Source organism: Montipora capricornis, chromosome 8 (assembly GCF_036669925.1).
Source record: "Montipora capricornis isolate CH-2021 chromosome 8, ASM3666992v2, whole genome shotgun sequence".
NCBI classification, from domain to species: domain Eukaryota; kingdom Metazoa; phylum Cnidaria; class Anthozoa; order Scleractinia; family Acroporidae; genus Montipora; species Montipora capricornis.
In genome coordinates, this window is record NC_090890.1 from 36,661,242 (window position 1) to 36,681,241 (window position 20,000).

Consider the following 20,000-nt stretch of genomic DNA (forward strand, 5'->3'; position numbering starts at 1 on the left):
GAGAGTCCCACCTCCACCCACAAATACAACCTATGGACTAAGTGTGCGTTGTTTGAGGAGAGCAGCGATATTTTCTTTGTTTACTTGTTTATTCATTCATTGAAGGCGGGTCAGCTTATAGCTTTAGCAAGTGAAAAACAAGCAATCCTTCACGAAGAAGCGGGTTGTTGTTTCCCTAAGATCAGTGAACAAACTCTTCCTCATTTTGCCCTAGTGTCTCGCTGTAACGAGCAAGTTCATAAAAGTGGATAATTAGCAAGGGCAATTGAGCTTTTATGGTTTCGCGACTTGCAGCAGACTGGCATTTACCTCAACATATTAGCGCCCTTACATGTTTCACTTCAAATTTTGTGTCACTAGGTTATGAGTACTCCGCGTTCATTGTATTCAGCTCCCTTGACTGGAAATGGATGAAGAGGATTCTTAATCTTCTGGAAGAACATCGTGTTAAGTGCTACGTACATTACAAAGACTTTAAACCTGGTATACCGTTCGTACAAGAAATGGCGAGATGTGTAAACAACAGTCAAAAAGTCCTGGTCTTATTTTCAACAAATTTCTTGGCGACCCCGTTCGGCGATTACGAGATGAGACTAGCCATTCATCGGATGGTAGAAAGGCGGGACGACTGTTTGGTCATCATCAAAATCGATGATGTGGATCATAATAATCTACCTCGAGAAATTATCATGAATAACTTTATCGACTGCACCAGCGTCTTGGAACGATCCTATTGGAAAAGAAGGGTACTCAACCTCTTCCCAACTCGATCCACGATTGATTCGATCAGCGGCAATAATAACGAGATCACAGAAAGACCAATCTTGGTGAGAACTACGAGCAATCTTAGCAGTGCGACTCAGACATCAACAGTGTAACGCGAATATTTCTTACTGCTGCTGCTGGAAACACACGCGGCCCAAGGTCAAAAAATGAGTGCATTTTTTGAACGTTCCTTGCTATGCGGGGACGGCCAAGTTTGAGAATATATGGATATAGCGGATACCTTAGAAATGCACTTTATAAATAACAAGTTTTAGGTGAGCAACCGTAGACGGCATTCGTTGGATCAAGCTAGTGGTCTGATCTTTGTGATGTAGAAACCAAAGAAGACAAGAACAGGAACCGATTAAAAAAAAAAACAGTCATTTTAATTTTGTGTGCTACGTATCCCGCACTGGTCAAGCTGCTTTTTAAACGCTCACTGGGTAGTTACGTTAATTGCAAATATTCTAAAATTTAAGTGCAAAACACATTTTGAAACACACAGGTCCGCCAGCACATCAATGCCAACAGATGAAGTTTGGTACATGCCAATCACCCGACTCAAACTTAGACTGTTTGGACACATCTGTCGCATTCTGGTCCCGAACATTATCTTCCTTCTAATAAAATCGCTTGCTCTGAATCCTCTCCAAATACCTAGCTTGCTTGTGAAGATATATTTGGGCAAATGGAACTAACGGTGGATACCCAAAGTTCACATGCATTTTCGTGATCTACGTCAACTGAAGATATGTAACTCGGGCTGTGAAGAGCTCTTTTATTTATTTTTCATTCCACAGTAATTCAAATAAATGTGCTACGTAGTCCGGCTCATACGAAAAGACACTTTGCACGGTAGAGGTAGAGATTTTCGCTCGGGATTCCTCATCACATGGTCGCTGTGTGAAAAAAAAACAACGTTAAAAGCAAGCTGAACAAGCCATAACATCAAGTGAACCCGGTGTGGCCAACACATCATCCATGCGCAGAACCATTTTTAAGCCTATCGGAGTCACTGCTTTACATGAAAAGCTTTTCTCCACACTGCCATGAGTACAGGTCAGAAGCCCATAACCCATGCCAGAACTGTCGATCTCTATCATTTGGACTTGCCCCATCAGATTACCGAATCAACTCAATTTAGAGTACGGGTCCCCCCAAATTATGAACAATTAGATTGGACCGGATGACAACAACGCCTCTGGTTGGTCTGCAACCGAGACCCACAAGAGGTATTGCTCGGGCAATGCAAAATCATACAACGCGCAGAGAATACAATACCGGCACGTTTTCCCCGCTAATCTAACAGAAGCCGTTTTAAAAATAGATAATACTGTAACAGAAAACTGATGAGACGTCTGAGTTATGGGCAGGTTTAAAACTGGGTAACAGCAGTATACTGCAGCTGGTAACCCTGCCTGCGATGGACTCTTTCTTTCCTAACATGATTTTGAAGATTTATATTATCTAGTTGACGTCCGTCGGTCATTCGTGCTGGTGGTGAAAACAGAATATTTGCAATTTGAGATTTGGGTTGCCTCTTGTTACAGGTTTTTTTTTTTTATCGTTCACGCAGTTGCGTCCGAATATTCACGCAAACATAAAAGGATTATTGGTCGCATTTTCTGTAGTAAACTAGCATTTAGCATAACACACAAGATGGCGGGTTTCAACCACTTTATTACCAAGGCATGATGGGTAAAGCCGCACCCAAATACTAACATGTTACACTGCTTTTTCCCACAAATGGGATAGAAAACACAACAGTACTGCGACATAAACAGTAATCTCAGCTACAAATTAAGTCGGTCCACTGGTTTCTTGATTCTAGACGATCGCCTCAAAACAACTGGTGATGACATGTCCTCAGCCCCTTGGTCAAAACTAGGCTCAGATTTAACATCTGCAGCACTAACGATCTCTCAACTGCACCATTAGATTGAGGATGGTATGGTGGAACTAGAGTATGTTTGAACCCGTTTTTGCTCATAAACTTGGAAAATTCGTTAGAAATAAACTGAGGTCCATTATCAGAAACCACTTCTTCTGGCAAGCCATGTTGGGCGAATATAAGACGTAGTTCATCCACGGTACGCTCTGTGGTAGTTGACGTCATGTTTTACCTCCAGCCATTTTGAATTGCTATCAATCACTACTAGGAAATGATCAGATCCCTTCTGACAAAAATCGAGATGAATAGGTTGGAAAGGACGTGTCGGCCACTTCCACGGTATTAAGGAAACACTAGGAGGAGAACTTCTTACGTTCTCGCAAACCGTGCATAATTTCACTGCTCTCTCAATTTCGTCATCCATTTTGTGCCATCATACACATGTGCGGGCAATAGCCTTCATTGCACAAATACCAGGATGCTCCCAATGCAATTCCTTTAAGATTTTCTCTCTGAGCACATATGGAATGATTACCCTAGAGCCCCAAAGAACGCAGTTCTGTTCACAAGAAAGCTCCCACCTACGATTGTAATAGGGTTTGAGTTCTTTCTCGTCGCATTTTTCGCACCATCCCGACCGGACGAAATCAAGTACTCGACTCTGTAACGGGTCCGATCGGGTGGCTTTGCCGATATCTTTGGCTGTTACTGGGAAGTCCCCATCGATAGCACCTACACTGTAGATTTCACTTTCGCCCCCAATCTTGGAGTCTTCATGGGGTAATCGGGAGAGCGCATCACAGTTACTATGTTGCTCCGACCTTCTGTATTCAATACAATAATCATAAGCAGAGAGAACAATGGCCCATCGTTGCATGCGGGCAGCTGCTAACGTGGGAATTGCAGCCTTAGGGCCCAAAATAGCTAACAAAGGCTGGTGATCGGTTATTATAACGTGAACTTTCGTCCGTACAAAAACTGATTATTTTTTTTTTACTCCATACACAATAGACAGAGCTTCTCGTTCTATTTGAGCATAGTTTCTCTCGCTGGGGGTTAGGGTACGGGAGGCATAGGCTACTGGCCTCTCCCGCCCGTAATCATCCATGACATGACTTAGTACAGCTCCTAGGCCATAACGTGATGCTTCACAGGCCAGCCGTAACTCCCTATTCAAGTCATAGTGAACTAATAGTGAATCGCTAGTAAGACTTTCCTTACAGCCCTCGAAAGCTGTTTGACATTCCTTTGTCCAATCCCACGGAACATTCTTTTGCAAAAGCTCAGGCAACGGTGCTAATGTTGTGGCTAGACCTGGCAGGAAAGAATGATAATATTGTACCATGCCTAGGAAAGACCTTAATTCTTTTACGTTCCGAGGGGCTGGTGCTTTCCTTACTGCATTTCTTTTCTCTCGCATTGGTTGGAGACCTACTGCGTTTATTTTTAGACCTAGGTAAACCACTTCAGGTTTTAAGAACTCGCATTTGGACAGTTTTAGATGCAAATTGTATTTCTGCAGCCTGTCCAAAACCTCTGCGAGTACTTTAAGATTCTCTTGCTAATCATTGCCTCCCACCAATATATCATCCTGCTTACATACACATTTCCCGATTCACTGGAGGATTTGGTCCATTTTGGCCTGAAATATTTTTGGGGATGATTTTACACCATAGGGTAGTTTCTTGTGTTTATAGTCAAGTATTCTTGACTTTCTTCGTCAACATTCAGCTGTGCGTATGCGTGGGATAGGTCAAGTTTGCTAAATACCTTTGAACCAACAAGGGAAACATGCAAATCCTGAGTGGTGGGTAAAACAGATGGCTCGTCCTCCACAGCCTGATTGATAGTCGCTTTGTAATCACCGCAGATTTTCACTTTGTTATCGGACTTCGGCACTACCATAATTGGGCTCGCCCAACTTGACTCGTCAGTTTTCTCAATCACCCCGTGTTTTTCAAGTTTGTCTACTTTTTTTCTACTTGTTCTTTCAATGCATAAGGAACTCGACGGGCGTTTACAAAAATTGGCTTTACATCCCCTTTTATAGTGATATGTGCCTCAAGCCCCGTCATGCTTGCATAATTGTCGCTGAACAAATCATTATATTTTGACAGAAGAGCTTGTAGTTGACTCTCGAAACCGGCCTTGTTTTCACTGGGGACACTAAAAATCTCACCCCATGCCAATTTGATTTGACTCAGCCAATTTTTGCCAAGTAGAGTAGGCTTTCCGCCGTAATTAACTGCTATTACTACTACTACTGGTAGTGAATAGTGATTGTTGTTATAAACATCACACTGCATTTCACCTGACACATCAAGCCGTTCACCTGTGTATGTCCAAAGCACTACCTTAATTTGATGCTGTTAAGGGTATGTCTGGAAACTTCTCTTGATATAAACTGTGTGGCATTATGGAATAGTCTGTAGCAGTATCTACCACCATTTTACAAGATTTCCCATTGATTACCATGTCTACCGAGTAACCTTGGGAATTGGGGCTGTTTGTGTCAAGTGAGTACAGTACTAACCCTAAACCAATCTTAGAACACCGATAACATTTTGCAGACGTGAATTTACATGACTGACCTGAATGTTTACCCCCAAAACATTGTTCGTTGTTCTTAATGTCCTTTGTTGTCAACTGGTTCACTTGCGAACCCTCGCTTGTCGTAGGGTGTATCCGGAACTCCTGGGTGTTTCTCTCAGCCATCTCCATAGCCTTGGCAATCCTGCAAGTCTTCGCGAACGTCAAATCCTCTGTGTTCAGCAGTTTATTTTGTATCTTCGGGTTGCTGAGTCCGCAGACTAATCGGTCACGTAGAGCTCTATCCAATAACTCAACATAATTACAATGAATGGCCAACGCCTTTAACGCCAGCACATAATCCCCGATCGATTCTCCAGACTTTTGATTTCGGGTGCCAAAATGGAAACACTGTGCAATTTCTAAGGGTTTTGGATTGTAATGTTTCTCCAAAGCACTCACAATCTCAGTGAACGGAGTATCTTTGGGCTGCACAGGTGCCAATAAATTACTTAGAGTTGAATATACCTCCGCTCCCACCTCTGTGAGGAATATTGCACGTTTCCTCTCGGCCACCACTCGATTAGCTTGAGTGCTGCCCTATCCCGTTGTTTCTACGATGTTACTGACCGTGAAGAACATTTCCATCCTTTCCACATAGGAACAGAATGTCTCAGGCTCGGCAATGAACTCGCCCAGTGCACACACCCGAAAAGTCCACTTGCACCAGTGCTGGTCATTCTGTAAGCTACAACATACACAGTGTTGTCCGGAGATCCCTGCACTGATGACTGTCGGCTAATCGAGCAGGGTTTGGAACGTTACCAACCATATCAAGCCCCCCATATCAAGCCCCCCATATCAGGCCCCCCATATCAAGCCCCCAACCATATCAAGCCCCCCATATCAAGCCCCCCATATCAGGCCCCCCATATCAAGCCCCCTACCATATCAAGCCCCCCATATCAAGCCCCCCATATCAAGCCCCCCATATCAGGCCATGACATGGCACACCATATCAGGCCCCGACCAACCATATCAAGCCCCTGATATTCTATCATCAATACGACTTCATGACACACCTTATCAGGCCCCGACCAACCATATCAAGCCCCTGATATTCTATCGTCAATATGACTTCATGACACACCATATCAGGCCCCGACCAACCATATCAAGCCCCTGATATTCTATCGTCAATATGCCTTCATGACACACCAGATCAGGCCCCGACCAACCATATCAAGCCCCTGATATTCTATCGTCAATATCACTTCATGACACACCATATCAGGCCCCGATCCAATCCCGTCTTCGTCGCCAAAATGTAGTAAACTAGTTAAGCATAACACACCGTGAGATGGCGGGTTTCAACCACTTTATTACCAAGGCATCATGGGTAAAGTCGCACCCAAATACATATGTTACATTTTGGTAGTAGATTAACAAAGTTTTTAATTACTGGAAAAGACCACTGTTTTACTATTCACTTTGTTATTTACTCTAGTTAGCCTTTTTCATTCAAGGCAATTCTTATAAATGTTGTGTAACAAAAACTAGCCGTGTAATAAAATGCTGTAAAAATGCTGCTTTTTTACAGTATAAAATCTTAAAAAAGCAGCTTCTTTACTTAAAAATGCTGTTTTTTTACAAATAAATAATTTTAAGAAAGCTGCTTTCTAATGTAAAAACTGCTGCCCTTTTACAATTAAGGTCAATTAAATATTTGTAAAGAAGCTGTTTTTTACAGAAATTATATCTGTTAGTAGAAAGAAACAGCTTTGACAAGTACAGCAGCCGTAAATAATTAAGCAAACCGGCTTTTACGACAGTTACTGTTAATACATGGCATCAAGGAGTGTAAACCATACATTAGAGTGGGGTGTCTACAAACCGAAGACCGAAGACCGAAGACCGAAGACCAATAGAGTGGAACAGTAAATTTATTAGTTATCTTTCTGAAACAGAAAGTGAAAGCTGAGAGCTCTTCCGATTTAAATACCGTGGTACTGTGATCTTTGGTAGCCTATGTTAGCCATACCCATATCCTTTATTGACGACATCACAATTAGTTTAATCTCAGTATAAAAATTCGAGACAACATTTGGTTCAGGCCACAGTTTGTGACCGCATGCAAAAATTTTATAATTCAGTTTTGTAAACACACGGTCCGAGTGATACAACTTTCCAACAACTTATGCCAGTGTCCCGAATATTTTGTTGGCTTGTCAATAAATAATACTTGTACGACTAGCACGTGCTAACAAAATATTCAATGACTGGCATAAGTCGTTGGAAAGTTATAGCGGATTGTAAATTTCTTGCATCTTTACAGAACGTACGTGACATGTAAGAAAACGGTGTTTCGCATAAATGCCGCACTAATCAAAGGCAAGAGAAGACGATGTCCACCAATAAATAATACTTATACGGCTAGCAAAAGCCAACAAAATATTCAGGACACTTGCATAAATCGTTGGAAAGTTATAACGCTCAGAACGTTTTTTTTTTACAAAACTGAATTGTAAATTTCCCGCACCTTTACAAGACGTGACATGTAAGAAAACTGTGTTTCGCATTATGCTGCACTTATTATAGGCAAGGGAAAGTGATTTCTACTCATAAATAATACCTTTTTTTTTTCTAATTTGAGCCAAGGAACAGCGGCTCAATTCCCGGGTCTGGCACAAATACCTATTGTCTTGCCCCGTGTTGCCCGCCGTTTATAATTACGTCAAATGAAAATGTAAATTTAACACATTTTCAACAGACTTAAAGATATGAACTATCACTTTGCGGAGCCCCAGAGAGGATCCCTCCAAAAATTTTGAAATAGAAAAAAAAAACCACTTATAAGACGACTTATAATTTGTACGAAGAGACCTTTTACTTCTAATATATTTTTTTAATCATTTGAGACCGACTTGTGTACTTACGAGTCATGACTCATCACGATGACTTTTGAATCCACTCATAATTCGTCATAGCAACTTATATAAGTTGATTTACAACTCTCAAAAGTAAAAAGTCGATTTACAAGTCGCCATGAGGAGTTATAAGTCGACTTACAAGTGGCTATGACGAATTATGAATTCATTTATAAGTCGTCATGATGAGTTATATCAGTTGACTTGTAAGTACAGCGACTAGAACTGAAGTCGTTTTGGGCGGCGAGTTGTAAGTCAAATTCTTTTGATGGATGTCCCAACGGCGTCCCGTATGTCAAAGTACACGATAACATAAGAGTACAAGATAAGTGTTTTAGGCGTCACCTTTAGGTCCAAAGAACGTTCGAGGTTCTTGGAAAAGTTCAAACTTTTTCCGGGGAAAATGGCTTGTTTGAACAAATGTTCACATTTTCCTCTCTTGTTGCCATGGAAGCCGTCACAGAAGCAATAAATGGAACATATCTGCTTCTAGAGTTTGAAAGGTGTTGCACCGTAAACGAAGCCATGTAATTCACACCTAGAAAGGAGAAATGTTCGATGTTATCGTTGTTTTTGTATTTGTATGTTTTTTTCTCGTGATTATTCAAATAGCCACCGAACGTGACCAGTTATGATAACATGCATATGTCAGAAGCGCCTAACCGAGTCAATGAACAGTGACAATTTGTGAGCAATTTGCATTGTAATCAGTGCTTCCTTGAGGCATATAATATGTTAAAGAGATCCTTGGCAATCGGAAAATCAACACCATCATATGAATCGAGCGATGAAATTGCTTCATTTTACTTAACCAAAGCTTGCAGGTGATGTATTGCTAATGTCTGCCAGAAGGGGACAATTCGCCGGGATTCTCGCGTCTGCCCTCTTGGTTTTAATCCTTTGTGTTTTTTTGGCAAAATCGGTCCAAAATCAAAGAAAGACGAGATCAGAAGGATGTGTTCGGATATGCATGGATCCATTCCAACGCTTAAAACGAAAAGTAAGTAAAGATCCTGTATTTTCCGCTATCATTCACGAGTTACTCTTTTTCGCGGAATGGTTGTAAGACAGGCAGAGCAGACAAGCGGAATCTAATGGCCAATAGATAGATCATGGTTTTGATTTGGTTCAATAATTTAATTCAACTGCGAAGTTAGAAGCGACGTAAAATGATTCACGGCTTTGACGCTTATCGAAAAAAGTGCCTTATATCATAAGCGAAGTTGTCACAAGGCAATTCAAAAAATGCATTTACTTGAATTCCGCAGAGCCAGAATTTTGCATTATTGCATATCAAACGCAACAATTACAGCAGTTTTCTCTAAAGTCGACAAGAATGAACGTGTTTAAGACAATTGCCGCAAAATACTACGTGTACCGGTTACCCGCATCGAAGATAGCACCCGTGACTTAGAGAAAAGTGCGCTAACAATTGATGCAATATTACGTGATGTCATTCAGTTTGTCATGAAGGCTATTCCGAAAAGGGCATCCCGGAACATCACTGTCGAAGGAATCAAATTAACTTTAACTTGTAATGAAGTTCGTGAAAATGCCTACCTTTGCTTAATTCAAAACTGTGAAAAAGTGCTGTTATTGAGAATTTAATGGAACATACTAATCATGTATCAGTTATTGTATTGGTGCGTCGATATATCATGACGACGGAGGGCGATACATTAGTTAAGTGATTTCTGTCGACGAAAATTTTTGACAGTACTTGGGGACTTTAAGAAGCAATACAATCTTAACAGCTCCGAGGCTTTCATTCCGTTTTTTTAATTACTTATCCGTAAAGGAAACCAGTGGAGACTCGATGCCGCTGGGAGGTGGTCTAAGCTTCGGAATAATTGCTTTCCAAAGACAGATCATAATAACATTCTTCAACTGATTGTTCATGAAAAGGAATTTTTTGGCCACTAGTTACAGTAGTTACATTGACAATGAATCATTCTTTTAAGAACTAAATTAGAGGCTAACACAAGGTTACTAGCCATATTTCAAAGGATTGAAAATTACTGCCAAGAAAGATAACTCTTTACATCGTGAATAAAACAAAATATCTTACGTACATCAAATGTCGTGCCTCGACAGCATCCTTTTGCTTTAAACAAATCGACAATATTAACTATTTTTACGAAGTAATTTAATTCTTGTTTTTCGCAAATTAAATAGAAATCGATGTCCAGCCGTCAGAAAAACATGTAACTCTACAGCTTTGAATATTCTCGATAGAATCCTCAGAAAACAAAGCTTAAAAGCAAGGTGATTAATGCTGTCCTGAAAACAAAGCTGGGCTAAGGTATTTTAGGTATTCAACGACATCGGTTATCAAATCAACGACATCGGTTTTCAAAGTGCAAGACAAACTCAAGATTGTCGATGTTTGGAAGTGCAGATAAATTTATGTGATGTAAAGAGCCGATCCTTACGATTCACAAAAAAAAAATGTTACTTCGCATCATCCGTGTCGTTCGACTCAGTTTTAGTTCAGTTGCGAAATTTGTGGTGGATCCTTAATTACACTGGGCTATCGTCGGCTCAGTTCTCGAGAATGTTTCAGACGACATCATTTTAAAGTTAAAGCGATATTCCACTGTTTGTTTAGCGTTTCTGTGGTTAAAAAAGCTTGGAAGAACTTCAATATTTCAACTACCCTTGTGATTTGACTTCAACGTTCTAAAAATATTCATAACAATTCACCGCAAGCCACGTATCATGGCGGCTCTATTTGCACGCATCACATGCGCATGTGATTCAAATATAGAAAAAGCCAGTCGGATAATATTCCATTAATCTTAAACTAAGACGAAAACATCATGGTTTTAATCAAATGATTGTGCAAAATATGTTCAAAACATTCATTATTATTATCAGAAGGCTATGCCGTTGCTGATATAAAAAGCGCTCTGATTGGCTGAGAGCGATGTTATTATTCTACGGTATTGCCCATGGGCCGATTACGAATTATTCAAGCAATAGTTACTATGAATGAAACACAAAATCAAAAGCAATTCTTACGCCAAGAGAGCACTTTATTGATTCCAAAGAACGTAGACGAAACTTAGCCTTACCAAACTGCAATCATTTTTCTCGAAGATAAATATACTTTTTGACACGTCAGTGGGGTTTCAAACGATGAGTGAACTGATAAGCGCTCGCATTATCGAATGTGAAGTGATCGTTTCCGAATCAGTCGAGTATAAAGCTATATAACAAACAAGATATTGACCTCGAACGTTTGGTGTTTCCGAAATATCTCAAGCCTCGGCCTTACTGTGTTGACCTCCCTATCACTTGGTCAATACTGCAAGGCCTCAGTTTCAGATTTCCCCGTTAAGACCTCATTCCAGGTTAATTAAGAAGTCATAAATGTATTCTGTAAATATTATTACAGTAAGTCCTACAGTAGTACATAGAAAACGATGCAAGTTAATCACGTAGAATATAAAAGGTACATAGCTTGCACTTAAAATCATAGAAGGGTTGTTTCTGGAGCTGCGGAAGCGGAAACAATTGAAGTCCCCGCTAAATTGACGTCAAATTTAAATTCCTTCAAAAACCACAGTGCTCCAAAACACGACAAGCTGGTCTTTTAAACATGACTTCAAAGATCACAAAAGCAAAACGGTTGTTTAGTTTGATGACTTAAGACATCTCCGTTTTCAAGATATTAGCGAGTTTAAGAAACAACAACGGCTACGGCTGCGACAACGCCACAAAACAATATCATTGGTTAAAAGAGGAAAAATAATCGCCCTGTGTGCATTTTATGGCTGCACCTGCATAACAACGTCACGTGAAATCACCAAAGTTGAAGTTTTAATGGCAACGTGAGCGTACAAATGTGAATCTTTCATTTTATATTTTAACTCTGAAACCGCTCGTATAAATTCAATTTCAGGATAGTTCGCCCACATTGTGCGAAGTGATCGAGATGCAATAACCGCGAAAGACTTCCGATGGTGCAAAGTTACATTTTGTTTGAAGTGACGGTTTCGTCGGCGTCGCCCTAGTACATCTTAAAGTTCACATTGAGGGAATTCAATTGTGGCACCCGAGAGAAGCTAGGAAGGTTGCGGGGCCTTCTAAAAGAATCGCAAGATCCAGCATTTGGCTATAAGCTCGATTTCCGCCACTTTCTCGATTCCGGCCATTGTTCCTCCCCTTCCACTCCTTTCCCGAAACAGCAGCTGCTAATCGAGCCTTAGGGCGAGTTTTATTTATCCCCAATTCTGGAATAAGAATGGTTGGTACGGAATGCTAGCAGTAATTTGGATTGTCTGCATTAAAAAAACACCTGTCGAAATGGCGGTCCTGGCACGAGTAGACATTGCGTAACAAATATGGCGTCGGCAATCATTTGTTAAATTGCCTTTTTTCTTGTACGAAACATCGCTGAAAAAAATCTCGTACTTTTCGTACAAGGAAATTAGAAGCAATGTTTCATTGTGTCAAAAAGTGTAACCTGATTTTTTTCTCCGGTAGAGACGTATTTGAATCCGTAGCACTCATCTCGCCGGCCGCCATCTTATATTTTCATTCGCAACATTCTGTTCATTCTGCCCCTGGGAGGAGAATGGAAAGAATGGTGTTCTGTCCATTCCGGAATGAACTTATTAGAGACTATACTCGTAGTCTAATCGAGCCTGGCATTTGGCGTGAGAAGATTTTCTTTCTTGCCGTTTCGCAGACTCCGCGGTGACTCCTTTGTAGGCGAAGCGTGAAACCAGAGTTAATAAAATCGTCAATCGTTCACTCATTCGTTCGAATGACACTGTGGAGAGCAGATTGTTCAGGAAACAGACAGGGAATAAAACACAGACCGATTTTAGAAGTACGCACTACGACCAGACTATAAACCATGGAGAGGAAAACAGGATGACAATGAGAATTACATTGATTTGTTTGAAGAAACATACGTGATACCTCTTGCTGTGACATCAAATTGAGAACACAGAAGCGCATTTTTGTTGAAGTAAGACGAAAATAAGACAACACAAAATAAGACAAAATATATGAGGAAAACAGATGTTTACATGGGGTTCGGCGGTTGATTGAAGAGCTATGAAACCCACCAAGTATTAGAACTACGACAACTACGGTTATGAAACAACTTTCAAATCGCAAAATCGTCATCTTTCTCAAAACAGACTCATCCTCCAGAACGTTCCAGAGCGCCGATCTCGTCATCAAATCTATTTCGTCCACGGGCAACTTAAGACAAAAATTCTAGAAACTGAGGGGCTGTGTCAGAGCAGCGCACTTCATTTTGTGTCGTTTTACCATTTACTCGCCCCCTCTCACTAAACAACTTAATGGACTCATAAACTACTTTTAAACAGCACACACCAAAGCTTCGTGACAAAAAAAAAAATGTCTGTCAAGCATACATGATTAAAGTTACGAACTAAAGAGATCAACTTTGAAAAATTGTTAAGGTGAATATTTTTCAAAAACCCTTAATTACAATCCATTTAATATTCTTCAATTTTGCCAATCCTTGCCTCCTTTTGCATTTGCTCTTTTACTCAAACCTTCCTTTGAATGTTCTAAGTAATAATTTTTATGTTTCGCTTGATTTGGTTGCCAGTTTCCAGTCGCTGAACTTGGCTAAATTTCGTGCCATAGCCCCTTAAATGTGCGACAACTGTAATTCAAATCCTGGCATTTTTTTGGTGATAGATTACCGGAAATCTACATTTTGAATTCGGCAAAAACGTAATTTGGCAGAGAAATGCTAACTTCATTGTTCTCTTTCCTTTTTTTCGCATCGCAGGTAACAAGATTCTCCTCGTGTTATCATAAATGCTTGTACAAGACTAATGGAGGTGATTTTAAAAGACCGTAGCAATATCCATTTCTTTCAATGGCGTTTTCAGACCTTTGTACCGCTTACACATTGATTTATCTGAGTCCCAATCTCGAATAACACCAGTTGCAGCTGTGCATTGAATTGAGTGTGAAAAGCAATTCAGCGATCACTGCGATAAGTGATTGATTTAAAACTGGTTTGCGCACACCACGTTTTCAACCAATGAAAACCAACTGCGAGATGTACTCACGTCAAATATTTTCCCGCTGTTTGAGCAGCATACAAGAAATTGCTGCAGATTACTATCCTTCCCCCCCCCCCCTCCCCCCCGTAACACTTTTTTGTTAGAAAATTACTACGTTACTTGCATTTAGACACTGATCATAATCGAAAAACACTCAATGTTAGTCCCTCCTTCTCTATTTATTTTTTTGTCATTGATGCAGGACCTAAAATTGAGCACTATTTTAAGCCGTTTCTTGATTATAATTTTTTTTGTGTGCTCTAATTAATTCAATGATCGTGGGAAACGCCTTTGCGAGGCCGGTTCAACTATCTGTCAAGAATACGAAAATACAACTCGCTGTAGATTGCTTTTCTTCACTAGTCCATTTCTCTCTGTCCTTTCCAGCAATAGCTCAGCAAGGTTTGTTCAGGAAAATTATTAATCACCGAAGGCGGAAGGCACTTCCTCCCAATTACAGTAAGTTGATCAAATTTGGATGGTATCACCATGCACAATACGAGATGAGTAGGAATAGGAATGAAGATAAAAGTGAAACGGTAGCTTAAGTGTTAATACCGAGCCCCTCGTAGGCTAAGAAATCTGGCGGTTTTCAGTGTCGGATTTGAGTTTCAATCTTTACTTCATGGATACGAAAGTTCAGTAATATAAGACTGATTCAGCCGACTATAAATATCGCATGCGAGAAGACATAATGTTTTGTTCAGATGTCCCACAGAGCTGGCACTTCCGGTTTTCTCCTTTTTCAACCAAAGACAAAACTATCGGTTTTCTTATGACGTCAAATCCGCTATGTTGGTGTCCAAACTACGTTATCGTCCGAATCATTCGCGAGTTGAACTCTCTTCTTACAACTTTTTCTTATGCGAAACGTTTGTTGTGTTTTTGTTCAACTAGATAAATTAATGACGAAAAATTATTTATTTTACGACACTCATTTGAAGAATTACTCAATTATAGGTTGCCCAGACTCGTCACCGAGTCAAACTGATAACTGGAGGCCTGAGAAAATAAACGTCACCTTTGGTCGGTATGACGATACCTGTTCCTGGTACGTGAATGTGTCATGGACTCCCATGAAAGGTTAGTAGCTGTCTTCAACAATTTTCAGCCTGTTAAATCAAGCCTCTTGGCAGGTAAAGTGTTTAAGATGTGACAAATCTCCGCATTCTCTCGCAATGTTGTCGCTTCAATAATGTGGAAAGTTTTGCGCGATAAATTGTCTAGTAAACTGAACACCGCCGAAATGACAATGAACGAGTTTTCTCTGATCTGATCTGCTTTCAGACACGAATGGAAAATGGAATGCTACGCTGGTCTCTTTTATTGTACCGTCCTCTGAACCTTCCTTTATGAACCCAGTTAACTGTTCCGTGCTTCCGAAGGTAAGGTGTACAAGTCATGCCGCGACCTTCAAACATTGCTTTTTAATAGTTCATCTTACTGTTTTTCCCTTGCTCATTTGGTTTTGTTTATCATTATAGAACCAGACGTTTCTCCAAGTAAACCTCTCTTCCTCTCATTGCATCTTTTCAGGATCTATTTTCGTGCGCGTAAGTGGAAAGCTCTTTTCTCAAGTCAATGTTGTGGTAGCCTGTTCCAGGCCCTCAAGTTGTTGGGACGAGCGAAAACATGGTCTGGATCGAGGACAGAGTACTCCCCAGCCTAATCCTTTCTCGCGACGCTTTTTCGAATCCCTCAATCCGGGTCATCTTTTTGCTCGTCCCCACAAACTAAGAGCCTGGAACAGGCTAATGTTTTGGCGGAGGTAACGGTCCTGGGAAAGTTCTTTGGCTAAACCACTACACTCCCATCTCATTTTGAGTCAATCGTATTTGTCACGCAATCTCTTTATTGCGTGACAAAAAGGCGTGCGGCTCAAATCATAGAAGGTCAACACTCTTTTTTTTAAAGAAACGTTCAGACCAAGAGTAACCAAAAATCTAAGAATATACCAAGAAAATACCTAGGCTGAGAGTCAGTTACGAAAGTCTTTGGCTCATTTGCTCAGTTTGGTTTTTGTGGTACTGCCTTTATAAGGGCACTACACACTATGTCATCGGAGCTGTCTGTCTGAGTGAGTGAGTGAATGTAATATTTGTAGGCCTGCAGCGCGTGCATGATTTACGAACCTAATGTACGGTTTTCTTGACTAGGCCACTTCGGAAAATACCATAATACTCTTTGTTTGTCCCCCCAAATTGTTCCAGTTTCTCAGGGGACTTACAATGGTCCCAAGAGGAAACAAAACAATGCTTATGCAAAATTTGGGGAGACAAATAAAAAGTATTATGGTATTTTCCGAAGTGGCCTATTACAACAACTGCTGTTTGTTTGCGGCCCACTTGTCGCCTTTTTCCTTTCTTAATTTTCTTAATGAAAAGAGAATGAAAACTCTTTGAGTACGTTATTTTCAAACTAAATTCTTTTATATCTTAAATCAAAATCACTCTTTTCACGTCTACGGAGATCGTCACGCAAGCTCACATTCCACAGATTCTGCAGGTCAAATAAACAAGAAAAAAATTCACAAGTCGATCATAATATTTTCTTTCTCAAAGACCAGGTCAACTTCTCTGCCTGCATTGAAAAAAAATCATCAGTAATTTCCTCGCAACGGAAAGAAAAACAGTGGGAAACTATTTTTATCTTTATCGTCGCAATCGATCAGCAAAAATTGTAGATTTCATAAGCTTGTTTATGTTGAAATTCCCACATAGATAGAAAAGATGAGCTCTTCTGAATTATACGAAACATTAAAAAATCGCAACTTAGTTTTCACATATGTTGAAATCTTTTAGCCATCGAGTGTAAGTGTGCGTTCGGCAACGAAAATTTCCCTTTCGTAAACGGTCGTTGCCATTTCTCAGGACGGTCGTTTCCATTTGAAACGATCGATGCCATTTATAACGGTCGACTACACACTTCACTTCAAAGAAAATTAAAAGAAACAAACGTCCGAAAATTTCAAGACTCGAACTCGGGTTCTTAGCCCTCACCCTAACCCGAACCCTAACTCATATGACCAGCGAGACACAACCCAAAGAAAGCGCAACCTTTTGAGTTCTTAGACCTAATGAGTGTAATTCAGAGCTAAAACATGACATCGACCGTTTCAAATGGCAACGACCGTACTGAGAAATGGCAACGACCGTTTACGAAAGGGAAATAAGCTTCGGCAACACTACTTTAAAGTGCACCTAACCCCAAAATATTTTTTTCGCTAAAATGAATCTTTGCACCTGTTCGAAACGCACTGCGGTCATTTTTTCATTTTTCTAACAAATCCTGTCATTTTATAGGCTTCGAAATTTGCGAAAATCCAAGCATCTTTTGTTCACGACCGAGTCAGAAGGGGAGTGGGTCTATTCCTGATTTGACGTCGCAAACTGATTTACATTGCATTAACTCTTTGTAAAAATGCATGCAAAGTAGATTGTGACGTTAAATCAGGAATAGACCCACTCCCCTTCTGACTCGGTCGTGAACAAAAGATGCTTGGATTTTCGCAACTTTCGAAGCCTATAAAATGACAGGATTTGTTAGAAAAATGAAAAAATGACAGCAGTGCGTTTCGAACAGGTGCAAAGATTCATTTTAGCGAAAAAAATATTTTGGGGTTAGGTGCACTTTAATTTTGTTGATTTGTAAATATGTAGATTATATCGGCTAGTCAGTGTCTGTTGATTTCACTAATAGCCTCTTTCTTCACTTTTAATTTATTCACGCAATTTTTCGCTCCATTTTTCTTTTTAAAAAAGTTACACCTGTATGTAAAATAAAGAAGCGAAAGCCGCCTGTGTGTTAGGTGAGAGGGAAAACAAAGCTGAAAAGCCTTTTTAAATCCTCGTGTCATTTAACAGCCGCACCGGAAAATAACTAGGTGAAACACGAAAATAAACAGGTTTGTGTTGGAAGCATGCTTGAATTTCAACAAATGAGCCCCAAAATCGGCAAGAATTTGTGACGCTGATAAATAATAAAGCAGTTTCTATTTCCAAAACGATGTAATTACCTGGTGATAAATAACCACGTCTAGGAGAGTAAATTATTGACCTTGCAGAAAGCATAGTCAACCTCAAGAGTTTTACGATTGCGATCTTTGTGTCGAATTCGCAAACTTCTTGTCGACTTTTATCACACTTGAAAGCAAAAAAATAATAAGCAACAAAACAACGATCTCCTGTCTTGCCGTCGTTTAAGCCTGGTATTTACTAGCGACGAAAGCACACGCGCAAGCACAAGCATAAGTAACTTATGCTTGTGAAAACGACCGTCGACAATAAAAAACAACCGCCATTTTGTTCAAATGCTCAGACGAGGAGAATATGGAACGAGTGCTTTAGTTGGTCAGACGTAGCAAATTTCCTTATGCTTATGGTGCGTTTCATTTTCACACGACGCAAGCGAACGCAAGCAGAAGCCCAAGCACAAGGACAAAAAAGATATCGTTATGCTTGTGCTTGTTGTCGTCAACCCCGTTTTTACGGTGAAATAAGCGCTCTTATGCTTTGCACTTGTGCTTGCGTCGCTAGTTAAAACCGTCTTTTGCCACGACACGGAAGGTATCTTGATCACTGGCGGCCGCCGAAATCGATGTCACTTTCTCTTTTTGCGATTTACTTGTGCAGCCAAAAAAACAATTGAAAAATTGAACGTAGCAAAAATCTCCCTATATATTTTTCGCTGATGGTAATTTTTTTATTTTCGCGGCACTAAATTTGTGTTGTTTTCATGTCGCATATTTTGTTGCTGATGGCAATTTGTTTTAATTCTCGATCGACACTTCCTAAAAACTTCTTTGTACTCTTCCTTAAAACTGTGTATCAATATTTATTTACTTTTGCATCAATAGTTGCTTTGCATAAGGCAGGATAACAAAATCTATCCCATGCTTAGTTCGCGTTTTTGAGCGTTAAAATAGAATTTTCGGTCATATGTTTCTGGCAGCAAGTCGTATATGTTGACGTCTCCCATCCAGATACTAAACCCACCGGACAGGGCTTAAATTCAGTGAACTTTTGCCGTGGAAACTGTCAGACGCTCAGAATACACGCTTAAATTTAATTTACTGTGAAAAAGAAGTTGAACTTCATGTCAGACCCAAAGCCAATGTTTCTCGATTCCGATTTATTTCCTTCAATTTTTCTGGGTTTATTATTTTACATATTACTTCCTGGAAAACAAAACGCAGCTCAGTTGACAATTGTAGAATAAAGCACTGTGTCAAGTTACTGCACTATCACACGTACGCAATGCGTACCTATTTTTATAACCAGTACAAACTAGTGTGCCTAACAGATACTAATGCTGCAGAACATTCTGTTTCTACTGATTCATGTACACTTTCTTTTATAAGAACCTTCTTTTTCCGGCCTAAGCTGAATTATTATTCTCATTTTTCTGCCAAGTTTAGGCTGAAAATATTCTTGTTTTATTCTTAAATGACATTTCCGTTTTAGAATGTATTAGAGTATCAATTACAAGTGTTCGATGTCTAGATCTGTATCGCGTTACATTGTGAACTTTCTCTCCATCGCTTTTCGTTGCAGTCAGCGAGGAAAAAATGTCACGTCAGACGACACTTTTTGCTTTAAAAATGCATTTCTCACAGGCACGAAAGTACCCAATTTTGTTTCAAATACGTTTAGAGAAAGAAATAATTTTATACGGTTAAGTTGAAAACGTGTAATGTCAATTAATTGTACTGCATTTACATATTTTCAACACAAAATTATATCGTTATTTCAGCCTCGGGCTTAGTCTTAAAATATTCTTAAAAATTCGCAACTTGAAATCAGTCTCGAAATTCTTATAAAATACATTATT

At 39.9% G+C, this 20,000-nt stretch overlaps 2 protein-coding genes across 4 annotated transcripts in view; both read left to right on the top strand.

Moving 5' to 3' along the window:
- LOC138058879 (uncharacterized) overlaps positions 1-2,802 on the top strand; it is a 19,714-nt gene extending 16,912 nt beyond the window's left edge. The window contains exon 12 of the mRNA XM_068904325.1: positions 361-2,802. Coding sequence (XP_068760426.1) covers positions 361-878 — 518 coding nt within the window. The 3' untranslated portion in view covers positions 879-2,802. The remainder of the gene's footprint in view (positions 1-360) is intronic.
- A 5,816-nt stretch (positions 2,803-8,618) lies between these two features.
- LOC138060005 (uncharacterized) overlaps positions 8,619-20,000 on the top strand; it is a 32,404-nt gene continuing 21,022 nt past the window's right edge. For 2 of the 3 annotated variants that reach the window (XM_068905675.1, XM_068905676.1), the window contains exons 1-6: positions 8,815-9,112; positions 13,892-13,943; positions 14,559-14,630; positions 15,132-15,254; positions 15,459-15,556; positions 15,656-15,724. In XM_068905675.1, coding sequence (XP_068761776.1) covers positions 8,951-9,112; positions 13,892-13,943; positions 14,559-14,630; positions 15,132-15,254; positions 15,459-15,556; positions 15,656-15,724 — 576 coding nt within the window. In that variant the 5' untranslated portion in view covers positions 8,815-8,950. Of the gene's footprint in view, positions 9,113-13,891; positions 13,944-14,558; positions 14,631-15,131; positions 15,255-15,458; positions 15,557-15,655; positions 15,725-20,000 lie in introns of all 3 variants that reach the window. The other variant, XM_068905677.1, reaches the window with a different exon arrangement.